General features: G+C 48.1%; 1 protein-coding gene across 1 annotated transcript in view; it reads left to right on the top strand.

The window, feature by feature from the left end:
• The first annotated feature begins 776 nt into the window (after positions 1-776).
• The window catches only part of Slc36a1 (solute carrier family 36 member 1), a 32,002-nt gene continuing 14,851 nt past the window's right edge, over positions 777-17,927 (top strand). Inside the window, exons 1-5 of the mRNA XM_028775954.1 lie at positions 777-891; positions 10,271-10,415; positions 15,373-15,463; positions 15,972-16,060; positions 16,825-16,920. Coding sequence (XP_028631787.1) covers positions 10,276-10,415; positions 15,373-15,463; positions 15,972-16,060; positions 16,825-16,920 — 416 coding nt within the window. The 5' untranslated portion in view covers positions 777-891; positions 10,271-10,275. The remainder of the gene's footprint in view (positions 892-10,270; positions 10,416-15,372; positions 15,464-15,971; positions 16,061-16,824; positions 16,921-17,927) is intronic.

The following is a 17,927-nucleotide window of genomic DNA, read 5'->3' as shown; positions in this document are numbered from 1 at the left end:
TGTGTGTTTGTGTATGTGTGTGTGGTGTATGGATTATATGTGTGTGTGTGGAGTGGGGCATCGGAGAGTCAGATGGTGACATTGTTTGTCTCCTTGAGTAGCTCCCCTATCATATTTTTTCACAGGGTCTCCCACTGAACCTGAGCCCACTGCACTGTTCTGACTAGATCAGTCAGTCTACTGAAACTGAAGAGGTGCAGAGATCCTTTTGCCTCTGGCCCCAAGCTCTAATGTTACTGGCACACACTGCCATGCCTGGCTTTTTTATGTACTGGGAATCTTAACTCAGGTCTTCATTCTACCCAGTAAACCATTTTCCCAGCAGCCCCCTTTAATTTTTTTTTTGAAACAAGATATCTTTAAGTCACACAAGCTATCCTTGAACTCACTCTGAAGCTCAAACAGGCCTTGAACTATTTTTCTTCCCAGCACTGGGATTGGAAACTTGTACCATCAGGTCTGGCTGCATGATTTAAAAAAAAAAAATGCATATTTTTAATTATAAATCAGTACATGCACGTTAATATATGCTGCAAAAATAAAGTTTAGTAAGGGTAAAAATTAGGGATATTTTGCATGCTGACTTTTCTGGAGACGGCCTCAAAATCCTGGTCGCCTGCCTCAGCTGTGGTGGTCTCAGAAGCACTGCCCTTTCTGGAGCAGCGGCTGAAGGCCGCCAGGTGGCGCTGCAGAACAAGGGTCTGGGAGGAGGAGCACGGAGTCGAGCGGCACGTGACCTGGGCTGGGGCGCCAGCATCACGTGACGGGCTCCGGAAGCAGCTATCCAGGCGGCTGAAAAACCATGGCTAGGGGTCGGCGCTGAGGCTGCGCGAGGTGGGCTGAGCAGGAGCGGGAGCCGGAGCCGGAGCCCGGGCCGGGCAGGGCCCACCGGTGAGTAGTGCATGCCCTGCGCTGCAGTCAGTCCGGACTCACCTCCTGCTGTAGCGCCTCCCGCCAAACGGGTGCTACTGCTCAAGAACAGGTCACCCGTGGGGTGAGGTCTCCTAAGCACCTTTGACAGGTGTTCAGTCATGGTTCCCAGGTGGAGACTGCAGTCACCGATGGGCAGCTCAGACCAACCCTTCGTTTGCAGATGCGGCTGGACGAGCCATGCCCTTGCCTTGGGTCACAGGGTACCACACCGCAACTCCTGTCCTCCGATGGTAGGGGAAACTGAGGTCCAGGGCTGTGTGTGGGCTTCCGAAGTATCCCCGCAGCAAGGTGTCAGCTCCTGCAGCTGTTTGCTTTCTGCCACGTTGCCATCTGCGGGGAAACTCGCCCTGCGAAAAGCCACTTGTCCCTTCCGCCGTGGGTCGCGCGTCCTTGTTTAGCTCCGCTGTGTCTGGGCTCTTCTCCCCGCCAGGCTTGAGCTCAGGGTGTGGTTCTGTTCACTGATGGCTTTTTCTTTTTTCCTTCTCTTCTCTTCTCTTCTCTTCTCTTCTCTTCTCTTCTCTTCTCTTCTCTTCTCTTCTCTTCTCTTCTCTTCTCTTCTCTTTTCTTTTCTTCTGTCTCTCTCTCTCTCTCTCTCTCTCTCTCTCTCTCTCTCTCTCTCTCTCTCTCTCTCTCTCTCCTTTTTTTCAAACTCATCACTCAGTAGGCTTTGTTTCTAACCGTTCTGCAGTTTTGTGGAAGTCACACGGAAATATGAAATACGGCCTAGGATAGACTGAAGGGGCCAGGAGGGGTCCAGGTCATGATTAGCCCTGAGGTTAACTTGAAGACGGCTTGCTTTGTTTTGTTTTCTGAAACTTGACAGATTTAGGTAGTGACTGCTTAATATGGATGGAATGGGGTGGGGCGGGGGCTTGTTGAAACAGGATAGCAACATAGTGTCCTGAAAAGAACTAACATTGGGGAATCTGCAGAGCGTGTTTTAGCTTTTGCCTCTTGCTTGACGGCCTTAGGTGACTCTGAATTCTCCCTCACCTGGGTTTACAGTTTTCAGTGTATGGTGGTAGGGTTGATTGGATCCCCTGGGGTCCTTTTGTTCTGAAACTTATTGTTTGTTTGATTTTATTCGGAGAGATTTCCCCCTCCTTGTATTCTGTAGGCACTAGCCTACAACAAGAGTATTATGGCTAAACTAGACATTGGCAACTTAAAAATAATTTTAATTGTCTTTCTCATGACCGAGATATCTTTTATTCTAGTTCGCATCCTAATTTATAGTAACTAACAGGTACATTTAGTTTTTGTTTGGATGGAACCCAGGGGGTCCTAACACTCTTTAATTAGACTACATCTACAGCCAGGCTTCTTTAAAACTGTTCCTGAGGTTAAAAGTAAGAGGCTCGGTTCTCAGCACTTGGTCTTGACCTAAGCCTGTGTCTGCTCTGCTGGGGTCTGTGCTGCTGCAACTTCTTTGTTTTTATGTCTCCATTTTCTCCTTAAACCCTGTGGTTGCCTGTTCAGCCTCACGCCTGTTTACCCTCATGCCTGTTTAGCTGTCTTTGTCTAGCCTGGAGTCTATAAAGGAGAGGGGGATTTGTGTATTTAGTTATTCACGAGACTACAGTTAAGATCAGTTAAGATCAGTGCGGGAAGGAAGTGGTTTTTGAGCACGAAAACTTTCAAGGAATCAGTTCTCTTTTGCCTCGGACACAGCATGGAGCTCCTCGTCACCACAGGGAGTTGACATTGGGCATTTAATTGATTACCTTGGGGAACGTTGCAGGTGAAATTGCTGTGCTGGATAGAGAGCTGACCTAAATATGGTCAGCTGTGTTTTTGTTCTTTATCTCTGTCATCTTTGTCTCCCCCCTTCCATCTCTCCCTTTCTCCCCTCCCTCTGTCTCTCCCTCCTCTCTTCCCTCTCCTCCCCCATCTCCCTCTCCCTGTCCTCCTATCCCCCTCCGTAAGTCAGAGCACAGCCGCAGACACTGTCTACCTTTGCTGAGACAGTTGCCTTGCCCTTCAGCCTGCTGATTGGTTCGGCTGAGGTGGCTATGAGCCCCATGGATTCCCCTTCTCCACCTCACCAGCCCCAGGATTATGAGGACATCGTTATCCTGGCTTTTTCACTTGCATTCTGGGAATTGAACTCAGGTCCTTATGTTTGCAAGGTTTCACTGACAGCTACCTCACCAGCACCCTGTTTCACCCCACCTCTTGAGGATTTCAACTCTTCAGCTTTTCAGCTTCTTGTTGCTTCTTCCCTCTGACTGGAAGCAAGGCCTTGTGCTGGACTGGTGAATGGCTTTGTTTCTGTTTCCACTGGCCAGGCAGCTGCTGCTAACCCTTTCTAGAACCCTGTTCCTGAAGTGACTTTTCTTTTTCCTGTGGAGGAGAGTCACATTTAGTTTGTTGACCTGAACCCCAAGCCTTGGGGATCTAATGCCTCTCTCCTTTGGATCCTGGCCAGATGCAAGAAGTGGACCTCTGCTTCACAGGTTGGCATGTAAGGTACATAGCATAAAAACCACAAGATGCTGAATCTCGGACTCCTCCCAACACACTGTTCTTAGAAACCTGGACACTCAGTCAAGACTCAATGAGCTGCTTTTGTGTGTCTTGTGTGTGTGTGTGTGTGTGTGTGTGTCCTGCACATTCTTGGAGGGGGAGATGGTTAGGAGGGCTCTTCTGTGCTTTTCTTCCTGAATTCAACAGTCTGTCTGTGTGGGGTGTTGCAGGGCTTTAACACTTGACTCAACGTTTCCAAGTTAAGGACTCATCGCAGTCCTCATCCTAGTCAGCTTTCTATTGCTGTGACAAACATGACAGCCAAAAGCAACTGGGGGAGGGGAGGGTTTCTTACATCTTATAGCCCATCATGAAGGACTCAGGGCAGGAACTCAAGGTAGGAACTGAAGCAGAGGCTGCAGAGAAACACTGGCTTACTTCTATGGATTGCTTGGCCTGCTTTCTGACATCAACCAAAACCACTTACTCATGGGTGACAGCACCCAATCAGGAAAATGCCCTACAGACTTACCTGTTGGGCAGTCTGATGTGGTAGGCAATTTCTCAATTGAGCGTCCCTTTTCCCAGGTGACTGTGATGGTTGTTCTTGATTGTCAGCTTGGCTACATCTGAAGTTAATCAAAACCCAAGTGTCTGGATATATCTCTGAGGGATTTTTTTTTGTCTTAGATCAATTGAAGTGGGAAGACCCACTTTTAATCCAGATTTTTTGAGGTGAGAAGACCCACCTTTAATCTGGGCCACACCTTCTGGTGGCAGTCTGTATAAAGGACATGGAAGAAGGAGGAAGTAAATATATATGTATATATTTGAATCAGTTTCGTTCCTCTAAAATCCCCTTACTAATAATACTGTGACCCTGGCTTGAAGTGTCAAGTTGAGAAAAATCTGGACAATCTTGTACAATGTTAACTGGAAAAAAACACGGTAAAGTTTCTGTAGAGACTCTTTCTCTGGTCCAGGCTGTCTCCATGGTAACAATCACTACCATCACTGAGGGTCCACTGTGTGCCAGGCAACACACCTGACCTTTATCTTATTTTCCTAACAGTATTATAGCTTGATGTACTGGAGATATCTCTAAGATGAAGGAGTCCAGACAAAAGCAGAGTGACTTAGCTGGGGTTGCCTTCCTGATGCCAGTCATGCAGAATACCTCCAGCTGACCTAGCTCTGGATCTAGTTTAGGGCTAGGTATTTTAGGGTGGTATACCATCTGGTGGTAGAAGGATATTGGTCTGGGACTCTGATTTGCTGCTGGCTTGGAATCTCGGGAGTTCTTTCTGCATCTGTGGCCTTGGGGGAGCCATCTCTGTATGTGCCTTGGTTTGTCCCTGGCTGAGATGCTGGACTAGGCTCTTCTGAAGTCGTGCCTGGCCCTAGCACTTAGTGTATGTAAAAACTGAGCATGCTTGCCTGTTCCTTAGCCACTGTGCAATGCTGACAGCAGCTTTCCTGTGGCTGCCCCAGCATGGGACTCCTTGGGCATGAGGCTGGATTGCAGAATATACTCTGGTGGCTTTGGTGGAGTGCTTGCTGCCTGGTGCTCTTTCTAACTGTTCTTGTAGATATAAGCCGTTTTCACTTCCCTCCTTGTAGACCACATTAGGCAACCCAGTCTGTGTCATCTATTAGTGTCTTTAGAGTTTGCTGTTTGCTCTGGGCTCCAAAGTCCAGCTCATGACGGAAAAATAATGGACTGTACTTTCAGTTTGCAAATAATCCCCACGGTGGGCTGGAGAGACAGCTCTGAGGTTAATCGAATTTGCCCTTGAACCCTTGAGATCTTCTGGCCTTGGCTTCCCAAGTAGCTGGGATTGCAGGCCTGTACCTCCAGGCTGGGCCAGGGTTCCCAGAACTCACATGGGAAGGACACAGCTGCTTGTAAGCCAGCTTCAGGGGCTCTGCCCTTTCTGACACAAAATGCATACACATACACATAAGTATAATAAATCTTAAAAACTGTTTAATATAATTAGCACCGGTGCCTGACTGTTGTGGGAGGTGAGGCTTGATGTGTGGGCATCAAATAAGATTATATACTTTGAAGCACTTTATGTAAATTACTGTGTTCAAGGTCACTTAGGAAGCTCAGTAAAACTAAAACTGCAGAGTGTTGGGGTGCATACCTGTAACCAAGCCCTTGACTTAGGATGGTGGAGTTTGAGGCCAATCTGTGTTGCAGAGAGCCTTACTTCAAAAAACAATAAAAAATAAGGATTCCTAGTAGTAGCTGAGTCAAGCCAACAGGCAAGAATGCACACTCTGTCTCATTTCTAAGTTCAATGTGATAGCATTAAAATCTAGCAAAAAAAAAATCTTTGTTTCTTTGCGTTTTTTACACTGGATCTCAACCAAAAGCTCAAGACATAATTTTGTTGGTCTTAATATTTAACTGAATGCTTTTAAGGTAGTATGACTGAAACACTTAGATAATACAAAATTACAAATTCATGAGGCATATCATTTTTATTCTGGTGGGTACAGTGTTCAGTTTCCATCACTGAGTTTGTATTGTCTCTCTGCAGCCCATCCTGCCTCAGTCTCCCCGTGAGCACTGTTGAGTGGAGATTTTGCCTTGTGTTGATGGACCACACGCAGTCTATAAACCATTGCTATACTCGAGAACCTGAAAGACAAGCTTGCTTCAACTTTCTCGAGTTACACAACCCTCATTTCAACATGAACAGGTCCCATTAAATCTCCTGAGGGGGAAGGAGTTGGCAGTAGTTGGAATCGTGTGGATGCTTAACTTCCTCAAGGGAGCCTAGTGGGAGGCTGGCACAGCAGGGGAGCAGGAAGAAGAAGTCCTGTGTAGAATGGGGTGGCTGTGTCCACCCTCCCCAAAGTACCAATTGAGAATGGGGCTGCTGCGTAGCCTCGCCAGAGATGGAACCTCTCTGTCCCCTCCTCATTCTCCTCCTTTTCATTGTCTGTCTCTGAAACAGAGTCTGCTGTAGCCCAGGCCTTGGATGACCTTGAACTTATGAGCCGCCTTCTTCTCATCTCCTGAGTTACAGACCAGCACCCCCATACCTGGTTTCTGAGGTACTGGAGATGGAGGCAGTGCCTTGTGTATGCTAGGCAAGCCGTCTACCAGCTGAGCTCCATTCCCAGCCCTGGGAAACATGTCTTCTCCCAAGCTGGTCTTGTCTGTCTGGACAACTGTGCTAGTAGGTTCTTCCTGTAACAAGCAATTATTTCTCTTCTTCCCACCTCTCAATCTCAGCTTGACAGATCTTTAAGGTCCCACATAACAAGTCTAATCTATTGTGGCAGCCCTTAAAGACAGAGTCTGTGGTCTGGCCTAAGGGAGAGATCTACTTGTCTTTGCCTCCATAGTGCTGGGATGAAAGATGTGCACCACCACATCTGGGTTAACTAGGTTTTGGAGACAGGGTCTCAATATATTGCCAAGACTGGCCTTGAATTTGTAATCCTATTGCCTCAGTGTCCTGACTGCTAGGATTATAAGTGTGTGCCAGCATTCCTAGTCATAGTGGTTTTGTGGTGGGTGGGAAGAAGTTGGAGGATTCTCCATCACCTGCCTTCGGTAACATTACAGTCCACATACAAGGTTCTACTTAGATACATCCTGTGTGTTGAAGAGACTAGAAATAACCTGATGTTCACATAAGTAATTATGTCCTTTGATTGGAACATCAGAGCTACAGGAGCCCCAGTCTGCACTTCCCACTCTGCTTTTTACATTTGCAAGCTAAGATCATAGGAGAGAAAACCGGTCAGGGTTACCAATCAAGCTGGTGACAGAGGCCAACTTCACACCCAGGCCCCTTGTCATGCACATCGATGTATAAGCTGTGGTTTTAATGACAGGTTTTCAGCTCTCTACATCAGTGTGCTTGGCAGGTTTTCTTTTCCTGGTCCACTAGTGAGTCTATTCTCTCCAGGTGTGCTTGAATCTCTGCATCATGTGAGTTAGTGGAACCCTGAGACTCTCACTGGCGGCTGTGAGGTAGGGAGGCTACTCCCTGGGGTTGCTGGTACTGTGTGCATTGAATGTGCTTTATCTACACCAAAAGTCATGTTGAGGCTCAGCCCCTAAGGCAGTGATTTTTAAGAGTCTCAAGAGACTCCACTTTCATGGAGGGGTTAATATAGTTGCCCAGCAAGTGTGTTAGTAACTGTGGGAACAAACCATTAGGAAGTGAGTGTGTCTCCTCCCCTTGGTCTCTTCTCATCTTGTGACCTCTCCTTTTCCATTCTTTTTTGTTTTTGGGGTTTTGTTTTGTTTTGTTTTTTTGTTGTTTTTTGTTTTTCGAGACAGGGTTTCTCTGTATAGCCCTGGCTGTCCTGGAACTCACTCTGTAGACCAGTCTGGCCTCGAACTCAGAAATCCACCTCCCTCTGCCTCCCAAGTGCTGAGATTAAAGGCGTGCGCCACCACCACCCGCCCTCCTCTTCCATTCTTGTGACCACTCTTCCTCACTTGCTTACTGTTTTTCTGTTCTGCCATGCCTAAAGAAGAGTGAGACCCTTGAGGGGAGCAGATACTTGAACCCTCAGCTGTGAGCTCATTCCTTAATAAATTCCTTAGTTTCTGATAGTTTGTTACAGCAACAGAAAATGAACTAAGACAGGCCCTGTAGTGACTTTGCACTATGCATTTCCCTTGGGAGGCTGCGTCTCAGAGTCAGGCTGGTGTCTGCATGCTGGGGAGAGCCTGACGGAGGACGGGCTTTATTGATCACTTTTATTGCTACTGTACTTTCCCACCCTTATTTGACTGCAGATTCTTGAAGGATAGGAAGGTGACTCTTTTCCCTTTAGTTGCCACAGCACCTGGCACTGTCATCAGTAGACATTTCCAGACCAACAGGCTGTCAGGAAGGAGAGACACTTGCTACTTACTGTTTAGCAGGACAGGTCCTCCATCTTTTTGGGGAGGTCCTTCATCTATGCAATGAGGAGCTTGAGAAGACCTGTGAAGCTCCTTAACAATAGGCCAGGATTCTGGGGGCTTCCACAACTTTCAACTGAGAGAAGCCCCGCCCTCTCCTCTTCCCCAACGCCATGAGGAGAGAGCACACCCTCACCATCCCTCAGCAGTTCACATCAGGGAGGGTTAGTTCTTTTACCATCTTTTAAACATGAGCAAATCTATAAAATTTAAGAGAAAGCATAGGGCTGAGAAGGGTGTCACCGTTGGTCCCCTCCATCATGAAGGTCACAGCCAACACTCCTGTGATAAGATGGATTAATAAGGGTGCAAGTGTTTATTTAGTCAACATTTTATGTGACATGGAGAGCCTTCAGAGAAGCATATGGAAGGACCGAGGGGAACAGTCCATCTGTGAGCTCATATTTCCATTTCTGTAACTTGCTGAAGTGGGGCAGCTGTATGGGAAGGCTGGCCACAGAGTGTGCGGTAATGGAAGTTGACTGAGCTATACTCTGCCAGTCCAGCCTCTCAGATCCTTTCTGCCCGTGTGGAACTGTCCTTTCTTCCAGCTCAGGACTAAGAAGGCAGAAGGGGCAGAATGGCCATTTTGGGTTTTTGTGGCAGATTAGGAAGAAATCTAGTTTCTGAGACTCACTTCAGGGACAAAGTTGGGGGGGGGGGGCAATGGGACAGGAGAGAGTCAACAGACTTTGCTGTTGGGGCAGTTTCTGTGGTCTTCAGGTCTCCTTTAGTACAAAGTGCTTGACATGCCAAAGCTGTACTTTGTAGTCTATACTGTACATTGGGATATCATTTTCTGAGCCCCAATAGAGCATCATGGAGAGGAGCTACTGAGACAAATCTAGGATATCTCATGTTCTCTTCTGAGCTGTGATCAGCCACCATTTTCCAATAGTGAGGTTGGTGTCAAGAAATGAGCCCAGGGGGAGAAGGTGAGCTTTCCTGATAACTCTGTCCTAGTTTCATCCCTTTTGTTGTGATGAAGGAAAGGCCCTGATGCAAACAAGCTTAGAGGAGAAAGGCTTTAGCTCAGCTAACAATTTCAGGTTATAATCCATTTGTTGCAGGGAAGTCAAGGTGGCAGAAACTTGAAACAGTTAATTACATCCACAGCTGAGAGCAGAAAGAAATGAATATGAACATACTCACTTGATTGATTGTGCTCAGCTTGATTTTTTTTCCTAGGGAATGGTGTTGCCCATAGTGGGCAGTGTCTTCCCACATCAGTTGTCTTAAGATAATTCTCTTAAGAGAGTTATCATGCCCACAGGCAAACTTGATCTAGACAATCCTTCTTTGAGATTCTCTTTTCAGGTGATTGTAGGTTGGGCTGAGCTCATTATGGGAAAGAAGGTGTTTTGGTTTGGTTTGGGAACTTGTGAAGTTGAAGCAGAATTGGGTAACTCAGAGGGGATTCCATGAGTATAACTGTGTCCTCTGCTGAAGGCAAAGGATAAAAAAGGTATATGAAGTATCATCTGGGTTCATGTCTCCCGGTAGCTCACTGATAGGTGTGTGATTTAACTACTGTTTGATGTCCAATAGATAAGCTCAGATGAGGGTGGGGGTGAACTCAACCAGAAGACTAGGTTCCTGAAAGTGTATACTTGCATTACCCTGCCCTGCCCAGCATTACTTCACATGTGTGTTGCCCAGGTGCCCTGGGATGAATTTAGAAATTTATGAGCAGGGCACCCTGTGGGAAGGTGGGGAGGCAGAGGGCGAACAGGCCCAGCCTGCCTGTGGACTTTGTGCCTCTTGCATCCTTCTTGACTGGTACTGGGCACTCTAGTCAGACTCACTCCATAGTCCATCCATCACTGGGAGCAGCTGTGACAATGTCTGCCTCTGCTTCTGAGCCTACTCCACACTTGGAGCTGAAGGCCTCATCTACTGGAGACCTTAGCACTGCCTCTGTCCCCCCAGCTACCATGTCTACACAGAGGCTCCGGAACGAAGACTATCATGACTACAGTTCCACTGATGTGAGCCCCGAGGAAAGCCCATCCGAAGGCCTCGGGAGCTTCTCCCCCGGCTCCTACCAGCGCTTGGGAGAGAACAGTAGCATGACGTGAGTACTTGCGACCTTCTGCCATGGAGTGGTCTTTCCTGTCCCCAAGTGTCCCTTGGAGCAATTGGTGCCTCCACCTTCCCATTTTACACACTCTCTGCTTGACAGAGGAAAGTAGGCTATCTATAGGCAGAACCAGCAAGGGACTCTGCCCCTCCCTAGTCATTGCTTATTTCTTGTTAGTTCCAGAAAGTTGGTGGCCAGGAAGAGCTTGGACTTAAAAGCTTCATGAGGGATAATGTCTTGGGCTAGAACCCAGTATTGGGTGCCTCCTGGCCCCATTAATGCCTTCTTGGCAGAGCCTCCTGGGACTCCTCTCCCGGCACCTGGCTGAAGAAATGGTGGGAGGGAGTGGCAAGCTATATTTTAGAGCCCTCCAGGGTTGGTAGAAGAGAGATCCACTTTCCTTAAGGGTGCTGCCATCTTGTACCTGTCAGCTGAAACCCCAATCTTATCTGCACCACGTTTGACCCTCTGGTTTGCAATTTCTCCTGATGTAAGGACAAGTTGAGAAGCCCACTGGGAAACTGGTTTGGCTGTGTGAGGTTCATTCCGTGAGCTGGAAACTTCAGAGGGAGGGGTTCTGTTCTGAGTTTCCCCAGCATGCCCCTGGCCTTTGTCAAGGTCCCAGGTCCCTGTCCTTAGTAGTCCTATCATTTATCCCCAATCTCAGATGTCACCCTTCTAATGTCCCTGGTGGCTGGGTGTGACTTACTGAGGGTGGCTCTGTGTCTTACTGTAATGCCTCATGCCTCCAGTCTCCGTGACTGCTCAAGGGGACTGTGGAAGCTCAAGGGGACTTGTGGGGATGTACCCTCTGCCTGCACTTTCTCCTGGGAGGGCTATTTCCCCCTGTGAACTGAGGTGAGCATAGAAAATGGAGGCTCATGACTAGCTCCTTGCCACCATTAGCATAGAGATTCTGGCTTTTTAGCTTATGCCCCATACAGCCCACTGTTAGAGATTCCTGACTTACTTGCAAATTTAGCTGGAGGAAAAAGATCACTTATGTATGATACAGCTGGTGACAGCCAGGACACCCTTCCTGTCTTCCCTCTGACTCCATCTGTCCCATCGGTGTGGAGAAAGAGGTCTCTTGAGGGCTTGCGAAATACTTCTTCTAATCTTCAGTTTGTTTGTACAGAGCTTTCTGTGCACAGTCTAAATTTTCACTTTTGTAGAGACTTCTCTGAAAGTCAAGTCCAGGTAGTTAGTCAAGACCAGAATGGCTGTTCTAGGTGAGCCATCAAAGGATATGTGCCTGGACTGTCCTCAAGGTTGCCTTTATCACTTCCCTGTTTTCTGGAAATCAAGCCAAGCAGACAGTTCTTTCTTTGGGCTTGTATTAGGACATTTCCCAAGATACAGGGCAAAGTATTCATTTGGGTCTTAGAGTATCGGTCACTCCAGCCTGAGGACAGGATCCACACAGGCATTTATTCAGGAAACATGCCAGGTGGACCAAGGCTGATTGGGGACCCTTGTTAATCTCTCTCAGGTAGTGTGGGGGACGTGACTTGAAGCCTTTATCCTTCCTGTTATCTACTTTATTAAGGAGCAAAGTACCTTGGAAGAGCTACCTAACCACACCCGACTCTTCTACAAGTTACAGGCTCAGTTAAAAGCCCAAAATAGTGAGTGCAGATAGGAACTTTAGACTTTTCTGTAACAGAGTAATAGTGATTTTTCAGCTAACAGTTGGTACCGTAGAGCCATTGAGAGCATTGACAGCATCCTCTGTTAACACTGGAGGCTGGTTTACACACAGTAGGACAGTTTATACCGTAGGGCACATTTTCTTATTGTCCTGTTGAATAGTTAGGAACAGCTCTCTATCCCATCTCAGTAGAGCATCCAAAGGTCAGCAGGCCGGGATATCAGCAACTGCTGGTGTTGTTGCCTTGGGACAGCCAAATACAATCTGCAGAGCTTCTGGGGTTTCAAGACTAGGTCCCTTCCTCAAAGTGCCAAGATGCCATTTGTCTTTCACTCTCTTAATGTGTGCAGGAGGATGCAGGGCAGTGTATGTCTGCAGCTTCCTCCCCTCACACTATACTTCTCCCTCCCCACCCCACCCCCACACATTGTCCTAGAAGCATGCAAGTAGAAGGAAAAGGCCAGAGTCTTTTGAGTGGCTTTGACAAGGGCTGGGGCTGTAGCCCAGGTGGCAGAGTGCTTGCCTAGCATGTACTATGCCCTGGTCTTGTTCCCAGAAACACATAAACTCAGTGAGGTGGCACACGGGAGGATCAGAAGTCTCAAGATCATCCTGGACTATATAGGGAGTTCAAGAACAGCCCGGGATGCATGAGACCCTGTCTCCAGTGACCAAAACAGTCCTTGATAAGAGAGAGATCATTAATTCTTATTAAGTTGCAACCTTTAGCAATGGGGCTCTTAGTAGTCTAAATAGAAAATACCAGATACTAATTGTCAACTGAACTAACTGGGGTTTTGTTCTTTTTCTTTCTTCCCCATAGAAATGGTTTATTTCACTAGAGAGAACAACCAGCTAACTTGGTTTTTCAGACCCAAGTATTTAGCATTTCCTTTGAAAATGAAATGAACCCATTAATTCAAGGAAAACACCAGCAGCGTTTTCGTGGCTCTCACATGAGCTTTCAAGCAAAATTAGAAGAAAACAAACAAGCAGAGCGAGCGAGTCACCCTGGTGTCCAGCCAGCGTCGTGTGCTCGTTTCCCATGAGGTCAAGGGGAACCTTCCAACGCCAAGTTTTGAGCTTATATAAGGAACTAGGTGAGCTCGTGCCTCAGGAGCCAGGAACCTCCACGAGTTAGGAAATTGTGCATGATAGAAAGGTCCCTGCAGACAGCACAGCAGCGGTGGGTTAAGGAAACAGATCGTGGGAGGTTCAGCTTCCACACTGCAGCTGATAAAAGAACCCATGCGTCTCGTTTTGGAGCAGTGTCAGAGGAACTGTCATAGTTGAAGAGGCGTTAAAATGTCCCTTCCTTTTGCAGCTGCACGTCTAGGAAGCACAGTCTCTCCTAGAGTTCCACCAGCAACACGACATATAGAGATTGAGACAGACACCCAGCTGTCTCCCGTCAGATGAGACGTTTAGGAGATATTTTAAACAGCCGTGGGGGACGTGATGCTGGAACGCTGGCTCAGTGCTTAACAGCATTTGCTGCCCTTGCAGAGGGCCTGAGTTCTGGTCTCAGCACCCACAGTGAGCTGTTCTCAGCGACCTGTAGCTCCAGCTTTAGGGGATCCCATACCATTTTCTGGTATTTGAGGGTACCCTCACTCACGCACGTGTGCACACACACAGACAAATATTTTTTTTTTTTAATGAGGGGCTGGAGATGTAGATGGTTGCTGCTCTTCCAGAGGGCCCAGGTTTGATACTCAGCATCCACATGACAACTCAACTGTCTATAACTCCAGTCAGTTCTAGGGAATCCGACCCTCTCTTCTGACCTCCGAGAGCACTCCACAGTTACTTCACAGTACAGATGGGCTGACAGGTCCTAGACTGGAAGGGGTGGTCATGCCGAGTGGCAGCGGTCAGGGCCAGGAAGCCCAGCACAGAGGCATTCAGGGGAGGCTTCAGAGAAGTGGGAGGGTGTGGTACAGATTTACCTTTGCACTTAAGTGGGTTAAACATTTGTTTGACAAGATGGAGATTTAACAGGCCCGTTATCTCCTGTCCACTGGCTGTTCATAATGCCTTTGGACTGTGTGGCTTCAGAGTAGAACAAGGGAGCACATCTCTCCTGGGAGTCAAAGGCCTTTTCCTGATGGTAGGTGCCAGAATGGCAGGTTGATACCAGGATGGCAGGTGGTTCGGATCTCCTTCCTGGTGGACCTGAGGGAAGGGCCTTCGTGGGTCGAAAGTGTTGTTGGCTTTTGACTTCTGCCAAATGCAGATTTGCATGCAAGTGACAATCTTGAGGGATCTTGAGGGTTCCAAGTTCTGGGTGATAGAAGGCTGAGTGTCAAGCTCTTTCCTACTCTGTCACTGGGGAACAAAATACAAAGACAGGTCACAGCTGGCACACTCCTGTGTAACTGGGATGGGTCTGCCTTCCCTAGAGAAGGGGGAACTCCTGTCTCACCCTTGCTGTCACAACAACCCACGTGCCACTAAGGCACAGCATTCCTCTTCATGTGCTCCTTATTACTCAGCAGGCTCTGCGGCTTTTCCTCACCTGTGGTGTTTACCCCTCTCCCACGTCACCAGCTGGCCTCAGGTCTCTGCCCTCCACTCACCTGCCCCAACTCTTCCTGGCTCTGTCCCCCAGCCCCTCAGTCTTTTGTTTTCCTGCAGATATGACAGATCTTTAGAAGCCGGCATCCACAGTGACTCACCCACACCCACTGTTTATAGCTGCATATAGTGTTTGTTGAGTGAAAAAAATAAATGAGTGAGGACCCAAGAGAGGGTTTATGTATGTCACAGCACAGTGGGGCAGGCTATACAAAGTCAGAGGCACATCTGCCCTTAAGGTACAGGGGTAACCCCAGGACCCACTGAAGAGGCAGGCCTTCTCTAGCCTGGGTCCACAGTAGCAGTTGGCTTCTGTTTTCTCAAAGTGCAATAGGAACTTTTTGTTGTTGTTTTGAGATAGGAGTTGTGGGGTCTCTAGTTTTGGTTGTCCTTGAGCTCACCCTGTAGACCTTGAACTCACAGAGATCCTCCTGCCTCTGCCTCCCAAGTGCTGGGATTAAAGGTGTATGTCACTGTGCCTGGCCCAGTAGGAAAGTTGAGTCTCTTGTCTTACATGACTAACTGTTAGAGGGCTATCTAGTGAGTCTGTCTGAAAACAGACAAAAACAAAACAAACCCCCGCTAAATAAATAAATAAAATAAAGTGCTCCTTGAACAGGTTGGTCCCTCATCTTTGAAATAAAACAGCACAAGGTTGCTGGGAGGTCAGATAAGATATGGCTGGCATTGTGGTTAATGATTCCCGCTCGCCTTCTTACTCAGATGGTTCCAGACCTTGATCCACCTGCTAAAAGGCAACATCGGCACGGGACTGCTGGGGCTGCCTCTGGCAGTGAAGAATGCAGGCCTCCTGGTAAGGGTTTCAGACGTTCATTCTTCAAAAGCTGTGCATCAGGCTTTCTGTGTGCCAGGCACTTCGTAGGCTCTGAACCTGGGTCAGTGACGTTAGCTGACAGTCCTGTCCCCCCCCCCTTTGACTCACCCACGTAACCTGCTTGCCCAGTGCCATGGTTTCAGAGACAGTGACTGTCCAAGTGCCGACCTCGCTGATGGCCCTCAAGATTACTTCCCCTCCTGCTTCATCCCGGAGCCTGCCAGGAACTTCTGCCCTGTGGATCCAAGACAACCCCAGAAGGAGCTTATCTTAGGTCACTGTTCTCTACAAGATTAACTGTCTAGACCAGGGCTGAGGTCACATGCAGATGCAGTCTCCTGGATCCCTTCTCTCTCTCTCCTGCTGGACAGAGCTGGGTTCCTAGAAGTGCCTTAATAGCATTTATCATCTGTACATCCAGTCTCCTTCAGGCTCTCTCCTAATTCTGCCTTCTTCTCCCCCTTTTGTCTGCAACCTCGGTCCCCAGTTGGGTCCTCTCAGCCTGCTGGTGATTGGCATCGTGGCCGTGCACTGCATGGGTATCCTGGTGAAGTGTGCTCATCACTTATGTCGTAGGTGAGAGTCCCAAGCCACTTCACGAGGGGTGGAGGTTGTCAGTGTGGGTCCTTCAAGAGTCTAAAAGTGGGTTGGACAACTCGTCTGGGCTTGTCACCCAGCTGGGGATGGCTACTGCCATTACAAGTGTTGCCTCCCCTCCTTACTACTGACATTTTTGACCTTTCGGGTAGGGGAGTTCGTTGCTATCTGTTAAGTTTACAGCTGTCCAGTGGGCAGAGACCACATTCTATGCTTGTGGATTTTGATGAAGACTGTGTTGTTCACTTAATACTTGTGACCAAGGGTTGGAAGAGGACTCGTTTGGTAAAATGGTTAATGTGCAGGCTTCAGCATCTGAGTTCAGATCACCAGTAACTATATTAACAAAAGAATCTGGTGCAGAGGTAAGCTCCTGCAACCCCTGCATGGGAGAGGCAGAGGCAAGAAGCCCTGAGGCTTCCTCGACACCCATTCTAGCACAGTAGACAAGCTATGGTTCAGTAAGAGATCCTATCTCGGAAAGTAAAACTGTGGACAATGATCTGGGAAGACATCCGATATCCACTCTGGCCTCCGTGTATGTGAACCTGTACACCTACCAACATGTATACATGTGCATACACATACATACATACATGCACTCCACTTAGGTCCTCATGGGATTCAGAAGTCCTCTAGGGTGACAGGTAGAGAATTGGTCCATGTCTTAGTAGCTTCATCTGTCTTTTTACTGTCATGGTCTAACCCAGGCATTCTGCTTTTCCTGTATCCCCACCCCCCAGACTGAACAAACCCTTTTTGGACTATGGGGACACGGTGATGTACGGACTAGAATGCAGCCCCAGCTCCTGGATCCGGAGCCACTCCCACTGGGGAAGGTAACTGACTTCCTTGTTTCTCTTGGCCACAGCTCCCAGCAAGGGGACCAGAGACAGGCAGGTATGATGCAGGGCAGTGTGAGGAGCAGAGGGTGTTGGGGTTAGCTAGACAAACCGTAAGCCATGGGCCCAACCTTCTTCAGGCCTCAGCTTCTTCATCTTTAATATATGGGTCCTGACCTAGGACCTCTGAAGGCTACCTGGCCCTCAGAGCCTGTGGCTGCTCTGATATGCTCAGCAAATGCGTTTTATGTAGTCTCTCGTAAGTGACACAAAATGATTCCAGCTTAGAAAAGGCATTTCCCTGAGGTAAGTTACTTTGTCCCCACCCTGCAGGGGCTTGTGGCCTTTGTTGGGTGAAAGATGCATGGGAAGGGAAGCGGGGAACAAGACAAGAGGAGTGTGTGGTTAAGGGGCTGGAGGGTGGAGTCTCGAGGCCTGGGTATCAGTGTCCAGAGCAGGTGGAGAGCTTCGGGAATTTCTCCTGTCTTGTCAGGTGACTGGAGGGAAACAATCCACCTTTTGTTCTTGTCTAGATGGAGAGAATTCATACTGTCAGGGCCTGATCCTTAGTTTGGTTGTTTTGATGAAGAGGGTGCTTGCTGTCATTTGTAGCTTCAGCCTATAAAGTGGTGTGTCCCTTTTTTTCTCCTTCCCTCTTCCCTCCCTCCCTCTCTCCCTCCCTCTCTTCCTCCTTCCCTCTGTCCTTTTTTCTTTCTTTTTGGCAAAACTACCCGTTGAGGAGCAGACAGGTTGCAGAGTGCCTACCACAGTTTGGCTGTTCAGTCAGTCCTTCCTGTCTCCGTTAACTTCTTCCCCCTTCCCTCTGTTCTCTCACACACCCTTCCTCATTTTCATAGGAAGAGCTTTGTTTGCATATGGTAAGAGAACACAGTTTGGAAAACAATATTAAATTCTAGCCATAGTGCAGTGGCATGGGTATACTTCTGGCTCTTCTGGAACTTCCTGTGCATATCTCTCTCTCTCTCTCTCTCTCTCTCTCTCTC

This window comes from Grammomys surdaster, unplaced genomic scaffold (genome assembly GCF_004785775.1).
Source record: "Grammomys surdaster isolate TR1022 unplaced genomic scaffold, NIH_TR_1.0 262, whole genome shotgun sequence".
Lineage (NCBI taxonomy): Eukaryota > Metazoa > Chordata > Mammalia > Rodentia > Muridae > Grammomys > Grammomys surdaster.
The sequence above is the reverse complement of the archived record's forward strand: the minus strand, read 5'-3'. Positions and strand labels throughout refer to the sequence as shown.